Source organism: Nerophis ophidion, linkage group LG03 (genome assembly GCF_033978795.1).
Source record: "Nerophis ophidion isolate RoL-2023_Sa linkage group LG03, RoL_Noph_v1.0, whole genome shotgun sequence".
Classification (NCBI taxonomy): domain Eukaryota; kingdom Metazoa; phylum Chordata; class Actinopteri; order Syngnathiformes; family Syngnathidae; genus Nerophis; species Nerophis ophidion.
This window is the reverse complement of record NC_084613.1, coordinates 18,517,196-18,544,102: the sequence shown is the minus strand read 5'-3', so window position 1 is coordinate 18,544,102 and position 26,907 is coordinate 18,517,196. Positions and strand designations below refer to the sequence as shown.

At 40.3% G+C, this 26,907-nt stretch overlaps 1 protein-coding gene across 3 annotated transcripts in view; it reads right to left on the bottom strand.

Moving 5' to 3' along the window:
* Positions 1-14,121: 14,121 nt before the first annotated feature.
* LOC133549257 (protein inscuteable homolog) overlaps positions 14,122-26,907 on the bottom strand; it is a 140,475-nt gene continuing 127,689 nt past the window's right edge. For all 3 annotated transcript variants that reach the window (XM_061894485.1, XM_061894484.1, XM_061894483.1), the window contains 2 exons: positions 25,850-25,926; positions 14,122-17,943 (listed from right to left, as the gene is read on the bottom strand). In XM_061894485.1, coding sequence (XP_061750469.1) covers positions 17,815-17,943; positions 25,850-25,926 — 206 coding nt within the window. In that variant the 3' untranslated portion in view covers positions 14,122-17,814. The remainder of the gene's footprint in view (positions 17,944-25,849; positions 25,927-26,907) is intronic.

Here is a 26,907-nt window from a genome sequence, read left to right as displayed (position 1 = left end):
CGAACGGAAGGTTTGGAAAGGTCCTTCCTTTGGGATCTGAGTTTTAAAACTAGAGGATTGTTACAGAGGCAGCACAGATTAAAGAATCCACCGTCCAAAATTTCAGGATTATCGGAGCATGCGGACGGAAGTTATGACAGTATAAAATTCCACCACCAGGGGGCGATCTTGGTGTAGATATGCTGACGTTAGCATGCCAACAATTACAATGTGTCAAGGACAGTTTTAATTGGCTAAAAAAGTTAGCATGTGTCAAGTACTAAGTTATATCACTGAGGGTGTAGAGTTAAAAAGTTAGCATGTGTCAATATCGGCTAAAAACACTTAAATTAAAAAGGCTGCCCCCTGTGTACCCATAAGGCATTGCTCTGGTCGCTTCTGGGGGTAATTCAATGTTTATTTTTCTTTATAAAGGTAGACCTGATTGTTTGGAACATCTACTTGCAAACAAGGTAAAATTGAGGAAAAAAAACATTTTAAAATCATGATTGCGGTAAGTATGCCGTTTTGTAGCTTTGTAGTATTTTTCAGACACATCAAACTCTTATTGGGAAGGAAGTACGCAGGCTGTGGTTTTATGAAACCAGGGGCAAATCACTTTACCTTTACAAACATCGATAGCAATGAATTTACATTTTACTTCTGAAAACCAAAGTACACATCTAATACAAATTACAGTAATCGTGTGAAAGAACACCCGAACTTCTATTTTTTTTATATCTATTTAGAATGAATACATGGCCACTCCCACTGGTGAATGAATGATAAGTGGACATGATATTCTCCCTACGCCAACTTCAGGAGAAATGCAGGGAACAACAGAAGCCCCTGTACATATCCTTCATTGACCTGACCAAGGCTTTCGACCTGGTTAGCAGAGAAGGGCTCTTCAGCATCCTACCCAAGATTGGATGCCCTCCAAAGCTCCATAGTCTCATTAGATCTTTCCATGACGACATGAAGGCAACCATCCAGTATGAGGGTAGCATATCCAACCCATTTCACATTAAGAGCGGAGTCAAACAAGGTTGCGTCCTTGCTCCTACCCTTTTCGGTATCTTCTTTGCCCTGCTCATCAAACATGCTTTTGGGACTGCAACAGAAGGGGTTTATCTACGTACAAGATCTGACGGCCGACTTTTCAACCTAGCCCGTCTTAAAGCAAGGACCAAAGCCCGTGAGACAACCATCCGGGACCTGCTCTTTGCGGATGATGCCGCCGTCATTTCGCACACTGAACCAGAACTCCAGTGCCTTATGGACAGATTCTCCCAGGCCTGCAAAGACTTTGGGCTTTCCATCAGCCTAAACAAGACCAATGTGCTGAGTCAGGAAGTGGACACTCCACCAGCCATCACAATTGATAAGCACCAACTCAAAATAGTACACCAATTTACTTACCTGGGATCCACCATCAGTGACAATCTGTCCCTTGATAGTGAGATCAACAAACGTATCGGCAAAGCTGCCACAACCCTAGGGCGCCTCACAACCCGCGTCTGGGAGAACCGGAAGCTGACAACTCCTACCAAGATGGCAGTGTACAACGCCTGCATTGTCAGCACTCTTCTCTACGGCAGCGAAACATGGACAACATACTCCAAACAGGAGCGCAAACTGAACACCTTCCACATGCGCTGCCTTCGCCGCATCCTCGGCATCCATTGGAGTGACAAGGTGACGAATGCCCAAGTCCTCCAACGCGCTGGTCTTCCTACCATGTTCACGCTGCTCAGACAACGCAGGCTGCGTTGGCTCGGCCACGTGTGCCGTATGGAGGATGGACGTATCCCAAAGGACATCCTGTATGGCGAACTTGCCTCTGGCAAGAGATCTGTTGGCCGGCCGAAACTGCGCTTCAAAGATATCTGCAAGCGGGACATGAAAGCCCTGGACATAAACACTGAACATTGGGAAGAAGTAGCGGCTGGCCGCAGCAAATGGCGCAGTGTCCTTCACAAACAGCTGAAGACTGGCGAGGAAAAGATCCATGCCACAGCCAATGAAAAAAGAACCAAGCGGAAGACAAGCACTCCTGCAGTTGCGCCTTCCAGCTACATCTGCAGTAAATGTGGCCGTGTTTGCCTCTCCCACATCGGACTCATCAGCCACAGCAGGCGTTGTCGCTGAGTTTAAACTTGACCTCTGGACTGGCGCAGTATCCATAGTCGTTACGACTGACGGAGGCCTTTGATTGGTGGTCGGTGGTGGGCGCAAATTGGCAGCCACGCTTCCGTCAGTTTACCCCAGGGCAGCTGTGGCTACAAATGTAGCTTACCGCCACTGACGTGTGAATGTGAGCGCTTTAGGTACAGTGGGGCAAAAAAGTATTTAGTCAGCCACCGATTGTGCAAGTTCTCCCACTTAAAATGATGACAGAGGTCTGTAATTTTCATCATAGGCACACTTCAACTGTGAGAGACAGAATGTGAAAAAAAATCCAGGAATTCACATTGTAGGAATTTTAAATAATGTATTTGTAAATTATGGTGGAAAATAAGTATTTGGTCAACCATTCAAAGCTCTCGCTGATGGAAGGATGTTTTGGCTCAAAATCTCACGATACATGGCCCCATTCATTCTTTCCTTAACACGGATCAATCGTCAGCAGAAAAACAGCCCCAAAGCATGATGTTTCCACCCCCATGCTTCACAGTAGGTATGGTGTTGTTGGGATGCAACTCAGTATTCTTCTTCCTCCAAACTCGACGAGTTGAGTTTATACCAAAAAGTTCTATTTTGGTTTCATCTGACCACATGACATTCTCCCAATCCTCTGCTGTATCATCCATGTATCCATTTTGGTATAAACTCAACTCGTCGTGTTTGGAGGAAGAAGAATACTGAGTTGCATCCCAAGAACACCATACCTACTGTGAAGCATGGGGGTAGAAACATCATGCTTTGGGGCTTTTTTTCTGCTAAGGGGACAGGACAATTGATCCGTGTCAAAGAAAGAATGAATGGGGCCATGTATCGTGAGATTTTGAGCCAAAACCTCTTTCCATCAGTGAGAGCTTTGAATGGTTGACCAAATACTTATTTCCCACCATAATTCACAAATAAATTCTTTAAAATTCCTACAATGTGAATTCCTTTTATTTTTCCCCCACATTCTGTCTCTCACAGTGGAAGTGTACCTATGATGAAAATTACAGACCTCTGTCATCATTTTAAGTGGGAGAACTTGCACAATCGGTGGCTGACTAAATACTTTCCAATGTATATATATCGCGTGTAATTTCTGATTTAAATGCATAAAAGACACAAAAAGTGTGTTAACGCCAACACTGGAACTGGCACCCAATTGTATTAAAAAAAGTGTTGATTTCGAATCGGGAATCGTTTTGAATCGAGAATTGAATCGTTACCCCCAAAGGTTCGAATGAAATCATGCGGTGGCTAAAGAGTCACAGCAAGAGTCACGAGCGTTCTTAAGTGAATTATCAAAAAAGTAATAGTGATATAAAAATTGTACAAAACGTAGTCTGCAACGCAGAAGCGTATTAGAAAAGATCCAGTAACAAACGTGTCCGCATCATTCAACTGAAAGTGTCATGAGCTTCATGAATTGTGACAAGGTGTTACCAAAACAAAATTATCACTCCACTTCAATCTAAAGACAGCATAGGTCAGTTAATAACAAATGAGTGTTTTTTATACATACCACTGTTATTTGTTTAACTGGCTTCACTTGATCAAAGCTTGTCTAACATTCCACACCACAAAATAATGGACGTATGTATGATTCCCGCTGATCAATGTTGGTAGAGGCTAATAATTACGGCTCCAATATCGGTACCTTATCGAACATGGAAAGGGTTGTATCACCTCTCTTCACGACAACAGTCCAGCAACAACAGTCACAAAAACAACTATAGGGCTTCATATATAACACTGTAAATATCTTCCTTCTATCCAAGTAAACGGAAAAAGCCGCTGCCTGACCAGGGCTCAGAAAATCTATAGAGACTCCTCCCACCCCAACCAAGGACTCTTTTCATTGCTGGACTCTAGAAAGAGGTTCTGCAGACTCTGCAACAGAACCTCTGTAACAGCTTCTTCCCTCAGGCCGTAATACTCTTGAACGCATCATAATAATTCCCTCACAGCGTCGCAGTTTATTGAAACAATAAATGTATGTCAACCCTGCTACCGGGTGTCGTGCATCCATGGTCCTGGCAACCCACACAGTAACGTTAGCTAATTTTGCAGCATGTGCATGCATGCGCTGCGATGAGGTGGCGACTTGTCAAGGGTGTACGACTCCTTCCGCCCGATTGTAGCTGAGATAGGCACCAGCGTCCCCCGGGAATAAGCGGTAGGAAATGGATGGATGGATGCATGCGTGCGTGCGTGTGTTACGGACAGCAAAGCCCTGTCTGTCTGAGAGAAAGACAAGCAGTATTGACCAACCGTTAACTACTAAGTTATTTCACTTTACCTTTTTCTATGTTGAAGCAGCAAAAAATGACATTATGTTAAATGAAGAGTTTCTGTCTCTGATAGTTGATATAATAATGTAAGTGCATCATAAAGCCTACATGAACTCCATAGTGTTCAGGGATGAATACTCTCTCCTATTGCTATTGTACTATTTTTTTCAGCTATAGTTACATTAATCATTAGTAATGTAGCAGCCTAGTTTTGAATGGCAGGGTCCCTGCTATCATAGGTTGATAAAAATATAACATTTACAAAATAAAAATAAACTACAGGTTTTCCAAATGCTGTAATAAATTAAGCATGATGAGCTGAGCATGTCAGCATTTGGCCCCACTTTTAACTCTTTTTTTTCAAGACGTAGTCATTATTTTGTCTTAGTAAGTCAATATTTACTAAGTCAAAATAATGACATACTTAGTATCTCAGGGAACTAGGAATGTTTTGTGCTTTGTTTTTACTTTACGGAAAAAATATGAAGATATATATATCGTATATTGCCATTCAGCATACGGAGCGGAAAACACAACGAAAAGTTGCAGGCATTTTCATGCACCGAAGCCAGCCTACTTCACCAGAGTCTGTAGTCTATTGCCCCCCCAGGCAGCGATGAGATGGAGACGTGATGGTGGCGACAGGCCAAATTACACTGTTCCCAAGACACACCAAGCCCCTTCCCCGTCCTTCCCTCTGGCGAGACACCCTCTTAACTAACAAATATTCTGGGGAACACCCTAAGAAAACTTTAACTAATTTGGATCTGTTTAATCGGTCCGCTCCCTGTATGATCAGCGACAGAGATTGGTCCGCATTGGCGGCAGTCGGACCCGTTTCCAGTGAGGGTTGGACTCCGCCAAGGCTGCCCTTTGTCACTGATTCTGTTCATAACTTTTATGGACAGAATTTCTAGGCGCTGTCAAGGCGTTGAGGGGTTCCGGTTTGGTGGCTGCAGGATTAGGTCTCTGATTTTTTCAGCTCATGCGGTCCTGAGGGCCTCACCTGTCCAAGATCTTCAGTCTCACTGGATCGGTTCGCAGCCCAGTGTGAAGAGACTGGGATGGGAATCAGCACCTCCAAGTCCGAGTCCATGGTTCTCTCCCGGAAAAGGGTGGAGTGCCATCTCCGGGTTGGGCAGGAGACCCTGCTCCAAGTGGAGGAGTTCAAGTACCTAGGAGTCTTGTTCACGAGTGAGGGAAGAGTGGATCGTGAGATCGACAGGCGGATCGGTGCGGCGTCTTCAGTAATGCGGACGCTGTATCGATCCGTTGTGGTGAAGAACGAGCTGAGCCAGAAGGGAAAACTCTCAATTTACCGATCGATATACGTTCCCATCCTCACCTATGGTCATGAGCTTTGGGTCATGACCGAAAGGATAAGATCACGGGTACAAGCGGCCGAAATGAGTTTCCCCCGCCGGGTGGCGGGGCTCTCCCTTAGAAATAGGGTGAGACACTCTGCCATCCGGGAGGAACTCAAAGTAAAGCCGCTGCTCCTCCACATCGAGAGGAGCCATATGAGGTGGGTCGGGCATCTGGTTAGGAAGCCACTCGAACGCCTCCCTAGGGGGGGTGTTTAGGGCACGTCCGACCGGTAGGAGGACACAGGGAAGACCCAGGACACATTGGGAAAACTCCCGGCTGGCCTGGGAACACCTCGGGATCCCCCCAGAGGAGCTGGATGAGGTGGCTGGGGAAAGGGAAGTTTGGACATCCCTGCTTAGGCTGCTGCCCCCGCAACCCGAACTCGGATGAGCAGAAGAAGATGGATGGATGGATCTGCTTAAGAAAGCGCCGTGTTGAGTAAAAGTCGGATGAATCAACAAAAACCTGGAAAGAACGTTAACTGTTGTGATTAAAGTCGTATTCTCCTTTGTTTCAATGGTTCCACTTCTTCCTCCGACTTTGGATCAAAGCGCTAGACAATGGCGAAGCGGTGTGTGTGTAATTGCAGTGTTAGGAAACTGAAGGTTGCACATTTTAGAAAGTATGAAAAAGGTTTTTATTTTTTTTATTTTTTTCCAGTAATGTGGAAACTCATGGTCAAAGACGCACAAGCCTGAAAAGAACCTGTTTAGTCGTGTTCCGATCTGACTTTCACAAAGACACGCAAGAGCATGTTTCATCACAAAGGCTTCTGAGCGCGCGTGCTCACACACACGCATACACACACACACACACACACACACACACACACACACACACACACACACACACACACACACACACACACACACACACACACACACACACACACACACACACACACACGCACACACACACACACACACACACACACACACACACACACACACACACACACACACTATTGCCCGGGGTGCAAAAGAAGCAGCTGACAAAGCGACAAGAAAAGACTGAATTGTCTCTCCAAGGAGAGGAACCAGTTCTTGTTTTCATCAGAGCAACAGCAGGAAAACTGAATGGTCACTTTCGCCTCGGTCGCACATTTTGACTTGAACGCAATGACACCCGGACGCCCCCTGGTGGCCATTGCTCGAAAAAAAAAACGTGAATGGGCGTGGGCAGCTGACCTGGAATGTTACGAATGAAATGAAGATGTCACTTCCACGCGCGGCATGAATGAACTGATGATCATATGGTTTGAATTCATATCCAAGAATTGTGAGAACAACTTTTTACCGTCAATATCGACTGCTGAGTTTCATTTTTTTATGTTTCCTGCTGGAGGTGTGCCTCTGGATTTTTTTCAATGAAAAAAATCTGCCTCCGGCTCCGAAAAGGTTGAAAAACTGTGATATAGATTACAAATCAACAACATTTTAACCGCGATTTATCGAAATGACAGTACTAGTATTTATGTGTACACAAATTTGTAAAGCTCAGTCGCCAGAATTTACTGTGGATTTTACGTCGAATTACTGTAATTAAAAAAAAAAATAATACCTCTATTTTTTTTTGCAAAATTTCTGGCAGTTTTTCACTGTAAAATCTATTGTTTTTATAGTGCATTCCCGTACATGGAAAAAAGGCACCACTTTAATTTTTACTGTAAATTCTCCTGACTTTTTGAGTATTTACAGTGTATAGGGCAATGTCAAATGTAACGTCTCCAACAACAATATCTCATTAATAATTTTGAGTGCTTACTGTATGCTCCACTACCTTAGCCGCAGACGTCACTGCAAAGATTTCACTTCAAAATACACCCGACAGGAATTAAGATAATAATCAGATAATGTTTTTAAAATGCTATTCCAGCCGGCACGTTAATACACTGACACACAACATCCGGATTCCCATCTTGCGTTGCTTCAAAACTACGGCAAGTAGTAATGTCCGAAAAACTTAAGAGCGACGAAGCAGAAGAACGAAGACGAGACAGTAATGGCGACGACGAGTAAGAAGAAGAAATAAGCTTGCAAGTCATCAGAGGGTGTTCAGCATGGTTAGAAAGAGAGTGACAGAGAATATAATGAAGATGGACAATAATAAAATAAATGTATATATATATATAGATAGAATTCACTGAAAATCAAGTATTTATTTTATCCATCCATCCATCTTCTTCCGCTTATCCGAGGTCGGGTCGCGGGGGCAACAACCTAAGCAGGGAAACCCAGACTTCCCTTTCCCCAGCCACTTCGTCTAGCTCTTCCCGGGGGATCCCGAGGCGTTCCCAGGCCAGCCGGGAGACATAGTCTTCCCAACGTGTCCTGGGTCTTCCCCGTGGCCTCCTACCGGTTGGACGTGCCCTAAACACCTCCCTAGGGAGGCGTTCGGGTGGCATCCTGACCAGATGCCCGAACCAACTCATCTGGCTCCTCTCAATGTGGAGGAGCAGCGGCTTTACTTTGAGTTCCTCCCGGATGGCAGAGCTTCTCACCCTATCTCTAAGGGAGAGCCCCGCCACCCGGCGGAGGAAACTCATTTCGGCCGCTTGTACCCGTGATCTTATCCTTTCGGTCATGACCCAAAGCTCATGACCATAGGTGAGGATGGGAACGTAGATCGACCGGTAAATTGAGAGCTTTGCCTTCCGGCTCAGTTCCTTCTTCACCACAACGGATCGGTACAACGTCAGCATTACTGAAGACGCCGCACTGATCCGCCTGTCGATCTAACGATCCACTCTTCCCTCACTCGTGAACAAGACTCCTAGGTACTTGAACTCCTCCACTTGGGGCAGGGTCTCCTCCCCAACCCGGAGATGGCATTCCACCCTTTTCCGGGCGAGAACCATGGACTCGGACTTGGAGGTGCTGATTCTCATTCCGGTCGCTTCACACTCGGCTGCAAACCGATCCAGTAAGAGCTGAAGATCCCGGTCAGATGAAGCCATCAGGACCACATCATCTGCAAAAAACAGAGACATAATCCTGCGGTCACCAAACTGGAACCCCTCAATGCCTTGACTGCGCCTAGAAATTCTGTCCATAAAAGTTATGAACAGAATCGGTGACAAAGGACAGCCTTGGCGGAGTCCGACTCTCACTGGAAATGTGTTCGACTTACTGCCGGCAATGCGGACCAAGCTCTGGCACTGATCGTACAGGGAGCGGACCGCCACAATAAGACAGTCCGATACCCCATACTCTCTGAGCACTCCCCACAGGACTTCCCGAGGGACATGGTCGAATGCCTTCTCCAAGTCCACAAAGCACATATTTATTATATATATATATATATATGAAATACTTGAATTTCAGTGAATTCTAGCAATAAATATACTCCTCCCCCTTAACCCTGCCCCAGGCCCCGCCCACCTCAACACCCCCCACCTCCCGAATTCGGAGGTCTCAAGGTTAGCAAGTATGTATGAAAGTTACCACAAAACTTTCTGTTCACATGAGGTCCCGGCGAGGAGACAAAAGCTGTCTTTGATCTTACCAAGCAAAATGCCTGTAAAACTCCACTGTGAACGATGGGAAGCGACATGAAGGTGTCGCTTTCTTTGATCTATTGTAGTCCACAGGAAAATCTTGTCTTGACCCGAGATCGACAAAGCGGAGAGGAAGCAGGACCTGATGCAAGCGCCAGGCATCTTTTCTTTGAACTATTTTGTGACCGAGGTCAACGGCTGTTTACGACCCCCTCTACCCTTAAAAACAGCTGTTGCCATGTAATCGGTAAAAGTCCGAATAAAAGGAGGCGTGCAATCCTTTCGTCAGAGCGTGGGACGACATTGTAGTGAATTATATTTATATAGCAAGATGGCGGCGCCCGGACGGGCTGCGACACTGCGGTGCTCTTGCTAAAGATGGAACATTTGGCGGAAATGCCGGACAGTTCTGCATACTTCATGGCTGGCTCGCATCGTGGTCACTCCGTGATCACGTACGACCGCCAGACACTTCTGGATATGGACATATTGGGCCGTTTTGGACTGATAGACGCGGGCGTGCTAAACATGCTAACTAGCATGGGGATACATCGGCGGCTACATCCAGCGGCCTGTGAAGCAGGGGAGTCTAGTAGCAGCGGGGGCCGTCTACGGAGCAGACGCCAGCGGTGTGATCGGAAACGCGGATGTCGAGCGGGGCTAAAAACAAAGCAGAAGGCTAATCCCCACAGAACACCACTTCCCTCCACCCTGAAGACGGATTTAGATGGAAAATGCGAGACTACTGGTCTGGGTAAGGAGTCTGTTAAATTAGAACAAGTTTTTTCTGCTTTGAGTGTTTCAGAGTTGGACATGTGTTTTACTGAGGTGGCTAACTATGATGCGTGCAGTTTATCAAAGCAACAAACAAACAATCGGAAAATCCCCGTTACTGAGGAGGCTAACTATGATGCGTGCAGTTTATCAAAGCAACAAACAAACAATCGGAACATCCCCGTTACTGAGGTGGCTAACCATGATGCGTGCAGTTTATCAAAGCAACAATCAAACAATCGGAACATTCCCGTCGTATCAATTCCTAGATATGGTCGTAATTATACTGAATGCACTGGGCATAATAAACACAACATTATTAATATTGCTACTACGGATAATTTGATCAAAAATTCCCTAAAACAGCCCACTACCTATAATGTAGGTTTTTTAAACATAAGATCATTGTCTCCCAAAACGTTGTTAGTTAATGATATTATCAGAGACAACAATCTTAACGTCATCGGTCTCAGCGAAACCTGGCTTAAACCAAACGACTTTTTTGCGCTAAATGAGGCATGTCCTCCTAACTTTACACATGCGCATATTGCCCGTCCGCTTAAAAGGGGTGGGGGGGTCGCACTAATATACAACGAAAACTTTAACCTTAGTCCTAACATAAATAATAAATATAAATCGTTTGAGGTGCTTACTATGAGGTCTGTCACACCGCTGCCTCTACACCTGGCTGTTATCTACCGCCCCCCAGGGCCCTGTTCGGACTTTATCAATGAATTCTCAGAGTTCGTTGCTGATCTAGTGACACACGCCGATAATATAATCATAATGGGGGACTTTAATATCCACATGAATACCCCATCGGACCCACCGTGCGTAGCGCTCCAGAGTATAATTGATAGCTGTGGTCTCACACAAATAATAAATGAACCCACGCATCGCAACGGTAATACGATAGACCTAGTGCTTGTCAAGGGGATCACCGCTTCCAAAGTTACGATACTCCCGTATACTAAAGTATTGTCCGATCATTACCTTATAAAATTCGAGGTTCAGACGCATGTTCGTCAAACTAATAATAATAATAACTGCTATAGCAGCCGCAACATTAATACGGCCACAACGACAACTCTTGCTGACCTACTGCCCTCGGTAATGGCACCATTCCCAAAGTATGTGGGCTCTATTGATAACCTCACTAACAATTTTAACGACGCCCTGCGCGAAACCATTGATAACATAGCACCGCTAAAGTTAAAAAAGGCTCCAAAAAAGCGCACCCCGTGGTTTACAGAAGAAACTAGAGCTCAGAAATTATTATGCAGAAAGCTGGAACGCAAATGGCGCACGACTAAACTTGAGGTGCACCATCAAGCATTTAGTGATGGTTTAATAACTTATAAACGCATGCTTACCTTAGCTAAAGCTAATTATTACTCAAATCTCATCCACCGTAATAAAAACGATCCTAAATTTTTGTTTAGTACGGTAGCATCGCTAACCCAACAAGGGACTCCTTCCAGTAGCTCCACCCACTCAGCTGATGACTTTATGCAATTCTTTAGTAAGAAAATTGAAGTCATTAGAAAGGAGATTAAAGACAATGCGTCCCAGCTACAACGGGGTTCTATTAACACTGACACGATTGTATATACGGCGGATACTGCCCTCCAAAATAGTTTCTCTCGTTTTGAGGAAATAACATTAGAGGAATTGTTACAACGTGTAAATGGAATAAAACAAACAACATGTTTACTTGACCCTCTTCCTGGGAAACTGATCAAGGAGCTCTTTGTATTATTAGGTCCATCAGTGCTAAATATTATAAACTTATCACTTTCCTCGGGCACTGTTCCCCTAGCATTCAAAAAAGCGGTTATTCATCCTCTCCTTAAAAGACCTAACCTCGATCCTGACCTCATGGTAAACTACCGACCGGTGTCTCACCTTCCCTTCATTTCAAAAATCCTCGAAAAAATTGTTGCGGAGCAGTTAAATGAACACTTAGCGTCTAACAATCTATGTGAAACCTTTCAATCCGGTTTCAGGGCAAATCACTCGACGGAGACAGCCCTCGCAAAAATGACTAATGATCTATTGCTAACGATGGATTCTGATGCGTCATCTATGTTGCTGCTCCTCGATCTTAGCGCTGCTTTCGATACCGTCGATCATAATATTTTATTAGAACGTATCAAAACACGAATCGGTATGTCAGACTTAGCCCTGTCTTGGTTTAACTCTTATCTTACTGATAGGATGCAGTGTGTCTCCCATAACAATGTGACCTCGGACTACGTTAAGGTAACGTGTGGAGTTCCCCAGGGTTCGGTCCTTGGCCCTGCACTCTTCAGCATCTACATGCTGCCGCTAGGTGACATCATACGCAAATACGGTGTTAGCTTTCACTGTTATGCTGATGACACCCAACTCTACATGCCCCTAAAGCTGACCAACACGCCGGATTGTAGTCAGCTGGAGGCGTGTCTTAATGAAATTAAACAATGGATGTCCGCTAACTTTTTGCAACTCAACGCCAAAAAAACGGAAATGCTGATTATCGGTCCTGCTAGACACCGAACTCTATTTAATAATACAACTCTAACATTTGACAACCAAACAATTAAACAAGGCGACACGGTAAAGAATCTGGGTATTATCTTCGACCCAACTCTCTCCTTTGAGGCACACATTAAAAGCGTTACTAAAACGGCCTTCTTTCATCTCCGTAATATCGCTAAAATTCGCTCCATTCTGTCCACTAAAGACGCTGAGATCATTATCCATGCGTTTGTTACGTCTCGCCTCGACTACTGTAACGTATTATTTTCGGGTCTCCCCATGTCTAGCATTAAAAGATTACAGTTGGTACAAAATGCGGCTGCTAGACTTTTGACAAGAACAAGAAAGTTTGATCACATTACGCCTGTACTGGCTCACCTGCACTGGCTTCCTGTGCACTTAAGATGTGACTTTAAGGTTTTACTACTTACGTATAAAATACTACACGGTCTAGCTCCATCCTATCTTGCCGATTGTATTGTACCATATGTCCCGGCAAGAAATCTGCGTTCAAAGGACTCCGGCTTGTTAGTGATTCCCAAAGCCCAAAAAAAGTCTGCGGGCTATAGAGCGTTTTCCGTTCAGGCTCCAGTACTCTGGCATGCCCTCCCGGTAACAGTTCGAGATGCCACCTCAGTAGAAGCATTTAAGTCTCACCTTAAAACTCATTTGTATACCGTAGCCTTTAAATAGACTCCCTTTTTAGACCAGTTGATCTGCTGTTTCTTTTCTTTTTCTTCTATGTCCCACTCTCCCTTGTGGAGGGGGTCCGGTCCGATCCGGTGGCCATGTACTGCTTGCCTGTGTATCGGCTGGGGACATCTCTGCGCTGCTGATCCGCCTCCGCTTGGGATGGTTTCCTGGTGGCTCCGCTGTGAACGGGACTCTCTCTGCTGAGTTGGACCCGCTTTGGACTGAACTCTTGCGACTGTGTTGGATCCATTGTGGATTGAACTTTCACAGTATCATGTTAGACCCGCTCGACATCCATTGCTTTCCTCCTCTCTAAGGTTCTCATAGTCATTATTGTCACCGACGTCCCACTGGGTGTGAGTTTTCCTTGCCCTTATGTGGGCCTACCGAGGATGTCGTGGTGGTTTGTGCAGCCCTTTGAGACACTAGTGATTTAGGGCTATATAAGTAAACATTGATTGATTGATTGATTGATTTTCCTCGCTTTACATAGTGAAACCCAATATCTAAGTTGCAATTAAACCAGTGTGGGTGACACTGCGAGCAGGTGGGTAAAGTGTCTTTCCCAAGGACACAACGGCATTGACTAGGATGGCGGAATCAGGGATCGAACCTGCAACCCTCAAGTCGCTGGCACGGCCGCTCTACCAACCGAGCTATACCGACCCGTACAAGAGTCCAGGTGTACGCGCTCTCTTCACTGAGCTAAATTGAATCCTGTCCCTGTTTAATTCCTTGCTTCTTGTCAGTTTAATAGATGTCATCCGTGTTTGAACCGTGACAAAGAGGCTGGCGTTATTTCTTTATTGGGAATTTAATTCAACAAACAGTCCAGACATTTCGCCGTCTTTATTTCTTGGCTAAAATCAAACATGAGATATTTCCATGAGTAAAAGTAACAATACATGTTGAGCTGCAGGAAAACTTACAATCCTATTTTACTGAGAGCAGTTGTACTGAATGCGACAAATAAAATAAATATGACACAAGAGGACATCCTTAAAATCAATAGAGTTCTTGTGCCTTGAAGGTTGTGTTCGGACCGAAAGTGTAAAATAATGTGTATCTGACCCTTTAAATACGTAAGGTAAAATCATAAAAATGGCGTAATGTTTATAGTTCTGTAAAATGGTCAACTTATAAAATCGGCAGGGATCAAATATGTATTGATTATACTCTAAATTAGGGCTGAGCGATAAAACGATATCAATATATATCGCTAAAGAGACGTAATCGATACTAATAAAAAGATGTGTTGGATAAAAAGTTGGATGAATTTAATTTCTTCTACGTCGGAAGAAAAACCGGAAGTTGCGAATCAAGATCGGTTGTATGAACAAAAGGCAGCTGCTCTCTGGTAACCGAGCAACGCAGGAAGTGATCACTGGTCAGTTGGAGTGAGACGATAACAGACAATCAGGTAGCAGTATCAACTATCAAGTTTGGTTGCACCACCTTGTTGTGTAGCGGTTGATTCTTTGCATAGAGTGAGAAGAGAAATATGAGAAATGTCCCATTGATTCCAGGAAATCCCAGGAAAATCTGGAATTTTGGTAAAGGGAAAACATGTATTGCGTTCAATATATCGGAAGAGTAGTGTGAAGGGATGGTTGGAAGGTCGGAAGTGGGTAAAAAAGGGCGGAAGAATTGTAGAACTATGAATGGGAATTTCCTGGACATTTGGGAATTTCGGGAAATGCGGGATTTAAAAAAAATATATTGATACTCGCAGAATTGTCCTGAATGATATGAATGGGTTGTTGTTGGAATTTTTGGAATCGGTTAAAAAGTGTTGACGTAGTAACAGTTTGAAATGAGAATGGATATTTCGGGAATTCCTGGAATTTTGGGAAAACCGGGAATTAAAAAAAAAAACATTAATACTAGGACAATTGTCCTGGATGATATGAATGTGTTGCTGTTGGAACTTTTGGAATCGGTTGAAAGGTGTTGACGGAGTAACAGTTTGAATTGAGAATGGGTATTTCGGGAATTCCTGGAATTTTGTGAAAACCGGGAATTTTTAAAAATATTGAGAATAGCAGAATTTTCCTCAATGGTATGAATGGGTTGCTGTTGGAATTTTTGGAATCGGTTGAAAAGTGTTGACGGAATTCCTGGATTTTCGGTAAAACTGGGAATCTTTTTAAATATTGATACTGGCACAATTGTCCTGGATGATATGAATGGGTTACTGTTGGAAGTTTTGGAATTGGTTGAAAAGTGTTGACGTAGTAACAGTTTGAAATTTCGGATATTCCTGGAATTTCGGGAAAACTGGGAATTAAAAAAATTAATTGATACTAGCACAATTGTCCTGGACGATATGAATGTGTTGCTGATATAATTTTTGGAATGGGTTAAAAAGTGTTGACGTAGTAACAGTTGGAATTGATAATGTGTATTTTGGGAATTCCGGGAATATTGGGAATTTTTGAAAATATTGATACTAGCACAATTGTCCTGGGTGATATGAATGGGTTACTGTTGGAATTTTTGGAATTGTTTGAAAAGTGTTGACGTAGTAACAGTTTCAAATTTTGGGAATTCCTGGAATTTCGGGGAAACTGGGAATTAAAAACAAAAAATTGATACTAGCACAATTGTCCTGGATGATATGAATGGGTTACTGTTGGAATTTGTGGATTTTTTTGAAAAGTGTTGCCTTTGTAAGAGTTTGAAATTTCGGGAATTCCTGGACTTTCGGTAAAACTGGGAATTAAAAAAAAACAAAACATTGATACGAGCACAATTTTCCTGGATGATATAAATGGGTTGCTGTCGGAATTTTGGGATTTTTTTGAAAAGTGTTGACGTAGTAACAGTTTGAAATTTCGGGAATTCCTGGACTTTCGGGAAAACTGGGAATAAAAAAAAAACTGATTCTAGCACAAGTGTCCTGGATGATATGAATGGGTTGCTGTTGGAATTTTTGGAATGGGTTGAAAAGTGTTGACGTAGTAACAGTTGGAATTGAGGATGGGTATTTCGGGAATTCCCGGAATTTGGGGAAAATCCGGAATTTTTGAAAATATTAATACTAGTACAATTGTCCTGGATGGTATGAATGGGTTGCTGTTGGAATTTTCGGAATGGGTTGAAAAGTGTTGATGTAGTAACAGTTGGAATTGAGAATGGGTATTTCGGGAATTCCTGGAATTTGGGGAAAATCGGGGAAAAAAAGGGGCATTTGTTGTCCCAACTAAGAGGAATGTTTTGAAGGTGGAATGGTCAAAAACGGTTGAAAACATGTGGACTGTGAAAACCTTTCAGGTGAAAATAGGTCTTTGCAAAACCGGGAATTCTGGGAATTCCTGGAAATTTTTGGGACTGGGAAAATGGTAGTTTGATAGTCCAAGGTGAATGGAGTGGGTGGATGGTGGACAACCAGGAATTCTGGGTAATCCGCAGTATCTCTAAAACATTTTTCAAAGGGGCAGCTCACGATTCCCGATTAAGCCGAACGTTTTGATACTCGAACGGTTCCGATCAGAATAACAACAAACAGATGATTGCCTGGAGCTGTGCTTACCCTTTAGAGCACAGCTGTAACTAAACCTGCAGAAAATAGTTCTCCATGCTTACGTTTTCTCACTATTTCCTTACACTTTATTAAAAATTTCTTACATATTCCTTATTTTTGTCACGTTTGTAAATCTGATTTCATGTTTGATCATGTTTTGTTTTGTGTTCTGGAGTCTTGTTCTGTTTTTTCACTTCCTGGTTTGTTTTTGTTACCATGACAACTCATTGCTTTTCACCTTGCCCTCCTAGTCACTCCCATGCCCTCAGTCCCGCACCTGTTCCTAATTATTCACAGCCCCTATTTAAGTCAATTTCTTTCTGTCCATCAGTCTGGGAACATTAACTTTCATTGCCTTACATACCTCATGCCATGCTTTTCGATTCATCCACGCCAAGTAAGTTTTTGTTTGTATTTATGTCTTTGATAGTATCTTTTGTTTGTTTGTAGATAGTATTGCCATTGTGCTGTTTTTGTTTTAAGTATAGATTTTTATCCGCCACAGAGGGCGTCCTTGGTTTGCCTTTTTTTTTTGTATTTCGAATATTAATAAAAACAAACATGCACCTTAATTCACGCCTGGCTCGTCCTGTAATCCCGCTGCGTCGAAGGAGCACACACAATCCATGTCCTAGCTTGACAATTTTTGCACCTTATTTTAAGAAGTTATTGTTAAGTGTTGACTATTTTGTTTAAATTGTTTCCCATGCTCGTGTTGACGTTTCCTTTCTGCCTTGTTAGCTGAGGGGATTATGATCAAATTGGAATAAAAATGTTTACATTTAATATATTTTCTCCTGCTCCTTATTTTCCATAGGTCATAGAAAGTATCAATAATTATTGATATCGTGATACAGTTTTCGGCCGTATCGTCCGGCGCTGCGCCACACACATACTGTACAAAGATGATGCAGTCCATAATGTACACGTGTTGCAGCGGTCCAGTCAAAGCGGCGTTGGCTGCTCATTAGTCGTCACGATGTGGCACTTTAGTGTCCGTCGCTTCACACGAAGCTCTCCTCCATGTTGGAACACAGCAGGAAGGAATCCACCAGCCGCGGTTTGATCAGCTGCTGATGGTCAGACACCTCGATGCTGTCTGGGCACCCTGCTGCCAGCCTCCTCAAGGCCGCCTACACACACACACACACACACACACACACACACACACACACGCACACACGCACACACACACACGCACAATATCACATGTATTGCTTTTGACTGACCAACACGTTAATAACCAACGTGTTCCTGGAGTTGTGTCAAAAGCAGCGTTTATAAAAATGGGTCACTTTGGTATTCGTCACCGTTTTTTCCTTCCTATAAACATATTAATATTGCCGTTTTTTTAACCCAATAATATCAGAATGGAATGCCATGTACATTCATATACACATACTGTTCATACACAAGTACATATACATACATACACTCAAGCACATAATCACGTTTCATCAAACATATATCAACGTTGTTGCCCTAGGGCATGGGTGTCAAACTCAAATTTGGCCCGCCATGTAATTTCATTTGTCCGCATTCAACGCTAATTCTCATACTTGCCAACCCTCCTGATTTTTACAGGAGAATCCCGAATTTCAGTGTCCCCCGCCCTTGAAAATCTCCCGGGGCAACCATTCTCCCGAATTTCCACCCGGACAACAATATTGGGGGCATGCCTTAAAGATACTGCTTTTAGCATCCTCTACAACCTGTCGTCACGTCCGCTTTTCCTCCATTCGAACAGCGTGCCGGCCCAGTCACGTAATATCCGCGGCTTCTACACACACACAAGTGAATGCAATGCATACTTGGTCAACAGCCATACAGGTCACACTGAGGGTGGCCGTATAAACAACTTTAACATTGTTACACCACACTGTGAACCCACACCAAACAAGATTAACAAACACATTTCGGGGGAACATCCGCACCGTAACACAACATAAACACAACAGAACAAATACCCAGAACCACTTGCAGCATTAACTCTTCCGGGACGCTACAATATACACCCCCGCTACCAACAAAACTGGATTTTGCATGTCACTATAAAGTTATATAAGCTTTGCTTGTTCAATATCTAATGCAAAACTTGTTTGGGTCCCTATTAAAAGGTTAAGTTGTTCAACTTTGGCCCGCGGCTTAGTTCAATTTAGAATTTTGGCCCACTCTGTATTTGAGTTTGACACCCCTGCACTAGGGTAAACTGGGTAACACATGGCATACTGACAAAGCTTAACCCAGTGGTTCTCAAACTTTTTTTGTCATCCCCCACTTTGGACAAGGTGGAGTTTTCAAGCCCCACCGGACCCCATCGCCCAACTGAACCTTAATGCCAAGCTTAACAATTTCAAATTTATTGAACATTAAGTAACATCAAGTTGAAAACATTCAAACTCAATAACATAAAAGAACATTAAGTTCAATAATAAATAAAATAACTGTGCAGCTGTGGTATAACTTGCATCAAGTTCAATAATAAACAAAATAACGTGCATCAAGTTCAATAATAAATAAAATAAAAATGTTATAACTTGCATCAAGTTCAATAATAAATCAGAAAAAGTGTTATAACTTGCATCAAGTTCAATAATAAATCAAATAACTTGCATCAGGTTCAATGATAAATAAATTAAAAGTGCCACTTTTTCGTGTTTTGATCAAATTTACCGCGCTCACAACATCTGTTAAAACCTCATTGAGTTCGAGGCTGAGCTGCCTTGACGCGAGTGCTTCCCGGTGAATGACGCAGTGTGTCCAATGCGCATTTGGCGCAACCCTCTTTATTAGAGCCTGCAGCCCGTTTCTTGACCCTGCCATGCTCTGTGCGCCATCAGAGCAAAAGCCCACACAGTTTTCCCATTCAAGGTCGTGTTTTTTGAGGAAACTGTCCATTATCTTGAACAGCTCATCAGCAGTGTCACTATTTTTTATGTATTTGCAAAACAGCAAATCCTGGCACAGTGACTCGCCATTTACAAAGCGGACGTATGCGGTAAACAGGCAGTCTTTATTGCTGTCAGTAGCTTCGTCCACTTATAAAGCAAAACGACTTTCTTTTAATTTGTCTACGAGTTGTTCCTCAAGATCACTTGCAATGTCGCATATACGTCTCGCAACTGTGTCGTTTGACAGTGGGAAAGCTTTTAATTTTGCTGCGCTTGTCTCGTCTAGCATGACTGACACCGTGTGTCTATTGCAGCGGGGAGAATCAGCTGCTCAGCAATTGTGTGTGCTTTTTTGCATTGTACAATTCTGTATGCAACTCTATATAAAGCCAATTTATCCATTTTGTGTAATTGTGGTCCACACAATAGCCTGCTACCCATCCGTGCGAAAGTATGTTCCGCTTAGCTCCGCCCCCATTAGTTACTTTTGCGTCTGTCAAACTTTCGCTCCTACCTAGAAATTTAAAGCCTACAGGAAAAATAAGTAATTTACATTAATTTATATAGCGGATTTCGTAGACAGAATCACAAAGTTTGTATAAAAAATGGGGTTGTAAAAAAAAAAATCTAAGAATACAATAAAAATAAAAATAAATTTAAAGTAAAATTTCCTCCCGTTCCTCACGCCCCACCTGTCATGTCTCTATTCCCCACCAGTGGGGCGCGCCCCACACTTTGAGAAACGCTGGCTTAACCTATTGTTACTATAACAATCTACAAGATTAATATAGGTAGCCTCTCTCTCTTCCCCTCCATCTTTCGGTATTCCTTTTTTTTTTCTAGTTATCATTTTGTATACGTATTGTTGCATTTGAACAACTGTATTGTTGATAATAGAGGTAAACTATTGGTATTGTTCATAATCAATAGATCTTTTTCTATTGGTATTTGTATTGCTCCAGTTGCAGTTAAAAATGCTCATTGTCATTACTATATTATTATTTATTTCACTAACTGCTTCTTTGCTATCACTCTTACGATCATATTTGTACATATCGTATGTGCTGCTTTTGTTCTATTGTGGTTGTTGTTTTTGTTGTGTTTGCTGTTGTTGTTTTTGTCTCTCTGTCTGATCCCCCTCCTGTCCCATCAATTTTCCCCTTTGTCTTCCTTTTTTTCTCTTTCTATCCCCTCCTGCTCCGGCCCGGCTGCACCAAATGATAATATAAATACATTTAATAAAGTCAAATTAAAATAAGGCACCAAGGGAAGTATCCTACACTTCTCTTTTGTAAAGTAAATCTGAACAGCCGATATGGGCATCTACATCAACCATATGATTTGCCTGAGAAGCTGGACAGGACAAAAAAAAAAGAAGTAGGAAAAAAAACAGATTAACTTAACGCTCAACAAGCAGAATGGTGTGAAAATGATTATATTCATCATATTTAAACAGACTTATACTGTACTAATAAAACAGGTATTTCAGGGGTGTCCAAATTGCGGTCCGGGGGCCATTTGTGGCCCGCAGCTAATTGTTTACCACCCCGCCACACATTCTGCAATATTGATAGTATTGCAAAAATTTAAAAAAACATTTAAAACAAGTGGAATGAGGTGAAATCTGATGAGGAAAAAGTGGCAATGATGACACAAAGCTGCCATGCAGGGAGTTGTTGTTCCCCCCCCCCCCCCCCCATTTTGTCTTTATTTTCTTTTTTTTTCCATTACTCAAAAAAAAAAGGACAAAAAAAAAATCGATGTTATAATGAATTATTACATAAAAATTATCACTTTAAAATGTTTTATGTGGAAAAAATATTGCATATGTTGTGTGGTTGTATATAAACTGTATGTATGTATACTGTATATACACACTTATACATATACACATATACATATTAACATGTATATATAATGAATTAATTACTTGATTACTAAAATGATAGCTATCTAGTCCTAATATATATATATATATATATATATATATATATATATATATATATGGTGTTGGCCCTGCGATGAGGTGGCGACTTGTCCAGGGTGTACCCCGCCTTCCGCCCGATTGTAGCTGAGATAGGCGCCAGCGCCCCCCGCGACCCCGAAAGGGAATAAGCGGTAGAAAATGGATGGATGGATATATATATATATATATATATATATATATACACACACACAGTAGATATATACTTGTATATATATATATATATATATATATATATATATATATATATATATATTAAGGCATTCCCCCAATATATATATATATATATATATATATATATATATATATATACAGTGTATATAAATATATTTAGGGACGGCGTGGCGCAGTGGGAGAGTGGCCGTGCGCAACCCGAGGGTCACTGGTTCAAATCCCACCTAGAACCAACCTCGTCACGTCCGTTGAGTCCTGAGCAAGATACTTCACCATTGCTACTGATGGGTGGCGCCTTGCATGGCAGCTCCCTCCATCAGTGTGTGAATGTTTGTGTGAATGGGTAAATGTGGAAGTAGTGTCAAAGCGCTTTGAGTACCTTGAAGGTAGAAAAGCGCTATACAAGTACAACCCATTTATCATTTATATATATTTGTGTGTATATAAATATGTATATATATATATATATATTGCAGCTATTATATGTATATATATACATATATACTTGTATACATATAAACATACATATATATATATATTTACATACATATATATTAGGGCTGTGAATCTTTGGGTGTCCCACGATTCGATTTAATATCGATTCTTGGGTTCGCGATTCGATAATATATCGATTTCTTCAATTCGATTCGATTCTCGATTCAAAAACGATATTTTTCCAATTCCAAACGATTCTGTATTCATTCAATACATAGGATTTCAGCAGGATCTACGCCAGTTTGCTGACATGCTAGCAGAGTAGTAGATTTTTTTTATTTAAAAAAGGTTTTAGAATTGTAAAGGACAATGTTTTATCAACTGATTGCAATAATGTAAATTTGTTTTAACTATTAAATGAACCAAAAATATGACTTATTTTATCTTTGTGAAAACATTGGACACAGTGTGTTGTCAAGCTTATGAGATGCAAGTGTAAGCCACTGTGACACTATTGTTCTATTTTTTTATTTTTATAAATGTCTAATGATAATGTCAATGAGGGATTTTTTGTCACTGCTCTGCTGAAATTATAACTAATATTGATACTGTTGTTGATAATATTCATTTTTGTTTCACTACTTTTGGTTTGTTCTGTGTCGTGTTTGTGTCTCCTCTCAATTGCTCTGTTTATTGCAGTTCTGAGTGTTGCTGGGTCAGGTTTGGTTTGGGAATTGGATTGCATTGTTATGGTATTGCTGTGTAATGGTTTGTTGCAGTGGTCCCCAAGCACCGATTGGTACCGGGCCGCAGAAGAACTTTGTATTAAAAAAAAAAAAAAAATTGTTTTTATTTTTATCAAATCAACATAAAAAACACAATATACACTTACAATTAGTGCAAATACCACAAAAACCTCCCTTTTTCATGACAAAAACGTCCCTTTTTTATGACATGGAAGAAAAAAAAAAAATTTGACCAGTTTTCATTAGATTTATCAAACCAACATCTCTAATTGAATTAATATATTTATCATTGCAGCCCTAATGAATGTATACCATCCAGTTTTTATTCAAACATCACCTCCTCAGTAGCATTATTGAATTACAAGATGGATGTGAAAGAAATTCCATATGATATTAGCAAAATGGATTATTTACAAGTAAAATATTGTTCATTTTTGTACATTTGCCCAATTAAATACATACTAAAATAAACATGTTGTAGTATGAATATAATATTGTGCTGCATATCCCAAACTGTATTGTTTATAGTTTTTTTTAATGATTATTTTTATGTGATCATGCAACATGTTGGGTGGCCCCAGACGCCCCCTTGCAGCTTCGACTGTGAAAAACCAGTTTACTCCACTGTAAAAAAGCTCTTTATTAAATTGATCTTTACCTGTTTCATCTTTTTAGTCAAAAACAGTGTTTAATGTTAAAAAAATACATCCAAAATAAATAGGTTTTAAAATATGAAAATAAAGACTGTGTTTTATGTTTAATAACGATCAATTAATTGCGATTCACTTTGCACAAAATATTTTTACATAAAAAAACACACACCAAAAAAAAAGAATAAAATTTATTTTAAAATATTAAAAAAAGGAGTGTATTTTGTGTTGAATAAAAATAAATTGAATGAAGTTCACATCACACTAAACTAAACATTTTTAAATACATACAAAATAAATACAATAAAACAAGTTATAAAATATGAAAAAGACTGTATTTTATGTTGAATAATGATTTGTAGAAAGAGGTTCACTTTACACATTTTTAAACAATACACTTAAAATAAATTCAAACAAAATACATTTTAAGAAATAAAATTAAGGACTTTGTTTTATTTTAAATAACAATAAACTGGATAAGTTTCACATTGCACAAAAATACAATTAATTCAATTTTTTAATGTATCAAAAATAAATGGAAAAAAATACATTAAAACATATGAGAATAAAGACTATATTTTATGTTTAAAAAACGATTAATTGAAAGAGATGCCCCTTATGCCAAACAACAATTTTTGGAAGTTTTTAAGAAATACACTAAATATAAATAGATCGGAATACATTTTTTTTATATGAAAATAAGAACTATATTTTATGTTAAGTTACAATAAATGAGATTCACGTTGCACAAAAATGTTAGATAAATACAATAAAATAGATGAGAACATACAAAAACAAAGACTGTAATTTATGTATTAAAAATGTGAGTATAATAGAAAAATGTATGTATTATAGAATAAAACAAGACATAAAATATTAAAAATAAAATTTATTTTTTGTTTAATAACGATTAGTAGACAGAAGTTCACTTTAAACATTTGATGTTTTAAACAATACACTTAAAATAAACAGTCCAAAATACATTTTAAAATATGAAATTAAGGACTTTGTTTTATTTTAAAGAACAAAAAAAACTGAATAAGTTTCACATTGCACAAAAATACAATTAATTATATTTTTTAATATATTAAAAAGAAATACAAAAAAATACATTACAACATATGAAAATAAAGACTATATTTTATGTTTAAAATGATTAATTGAAAGCTAAAATACTATTTTTGGAAGTTTTTAAGAAATACACCAAAAATAAATAGATCAAAATACATTTTTTAATATGAAAATAAGAACTATATTTTATGTCAAGTCACAATAAATGAGGTTCACGTTGCACAAAATTTTTTTGATAAATACAATAAAATAGATGAGACCATACGGAAATAAAAAATGTAATTTATGTATTAAAAATGTATGTATTATAGAATAAAACAAGTTATAAATTATTAAAAGGACCAAATTTTTTGATTAATAACGATTAGTAGAAAGAAGTTCACTTTACACATTTGATGTTTTAAACAATACACTTAACATAAATAGTACAAATTACATTTTAAAATATGGAATTAAGGACTTTGTTTTATTTTAAAGAACAAAAAACTGAATAAGTTTCACATCGCACAAAAATACAATACATTTTTCTTTTTTTAATATATTGCGCAACATATAATTTTTGGGAAGTTTTTAAGAAATACACTAAGAATATATACATCAAAATACATTTTTAAATATGAAAACAAGAAGTGTATTTTATGTTAAGTAACAATAAATGAGGTTCACATCGCACAAACATTAAAGATAAATAAAATAAAACACATGAGAACTTATGAAAATAAAGACTGTAATTTATGTATTAAAAAAACTATGATATCAGAAAATTTTAAAAGGTTTGTGTTGGCATTGATAATGTTTGATAAATCAGCAATTCAAAAAACACCGTATTTACTTACTTGAAAAAAGCGCTATATAATTCCATCTATCCATCCATTTTCTACCACTTGTCCCTAATCCATTGGTATTTTTTTTTCATCATTGTTACTTATGTACTTGTTAAAAAGTTGGTTTTCTGCAAAACACAAATGGTAAAGAATCTCACGAAATAAAACACAAAGGTAGTTTTATACTGCTGACCACAAATACACACACACACACACACACACACACACACACACACACACACACACACACAGAGTTGTACTTACCAGGCAGGCGACCAAGACAGAGTCGCTGTTATTCCTCTCAGTGGGGGAACGACACAACTCGATAAGACGAGGGACGGCTGGAGGCGGCGGAGGGAAAGATGACTTAGTATTCAAAGGGTCAGACACAATTAACATGTAATTAACATGTTAATTGTATTTAGAAAATTAACTACATGTATGTGACACCATCTTTAGCATTCTCAATTTTACAGAATCCATCACATCTTCCCAACAGTAGATGTATTGTTATTAGTGTACCTAAAGAAGTGGACAGTAAGTACCCTAAGAGTACTTGGCCTGTGTCTCAATGAGTGCACTTAATTGTTCTGAGTGTATAAATGCCTTCCTGTGGACAATATATAAGTACGCGCTCAAAATAGCTAGTGTGCACCGCTGACTCGTGTCTCAAATTAATGTTTTCCGTCAGTACTCGTATATGAGTACACTATTCACTGGGTTCTGAACCTTTTTCCTCCGCTTTGAACCCTGTGGCTTATAAACGGTGCGGCTGATTTATGGATTTTTCTTCGCTGACTGCCATAATGCAAATAATTTCAATCCAAAACAGGCAACGACACTAAATGGGTTACTGTTTGTGCTATGACGCCATCTTGTGGACGAGTTGGTTCACTGCAGGTGCTGCTTTGTCCTTCTGTTTAGACTGAGTTTCAACCGGAAGTCCAGATGCCATTTTGACTACTAGCCGTCCATAACCTTTCTACTCTCTTCAATCAACGTTTATAAGTTTTACAATATAACTAAAACTATTCTTACTTACTAAACTATCCCATGTGTGATGTCTGTAGGAGTGTTTTAATGCTTCCTTGTACGTTCTATCGTGATGTGATGTTGTTAGCGTTGTTAGCATTTACTAATATCTCTGTTTGCATTATTAACTTACAATGCCATTCTTTTTTGTATTGTTTCAGTGGAGTTTTTGAGTCTGTTTAGCTGATTGGAGAGCTAGTTTTGGAATTGTGGGTTAAATCACCAGTATGATTCCCAAGTGCGGCCACCGCTGCTGCTCACTGCTCCCCTCACCTCCCAGGGGATGGAAC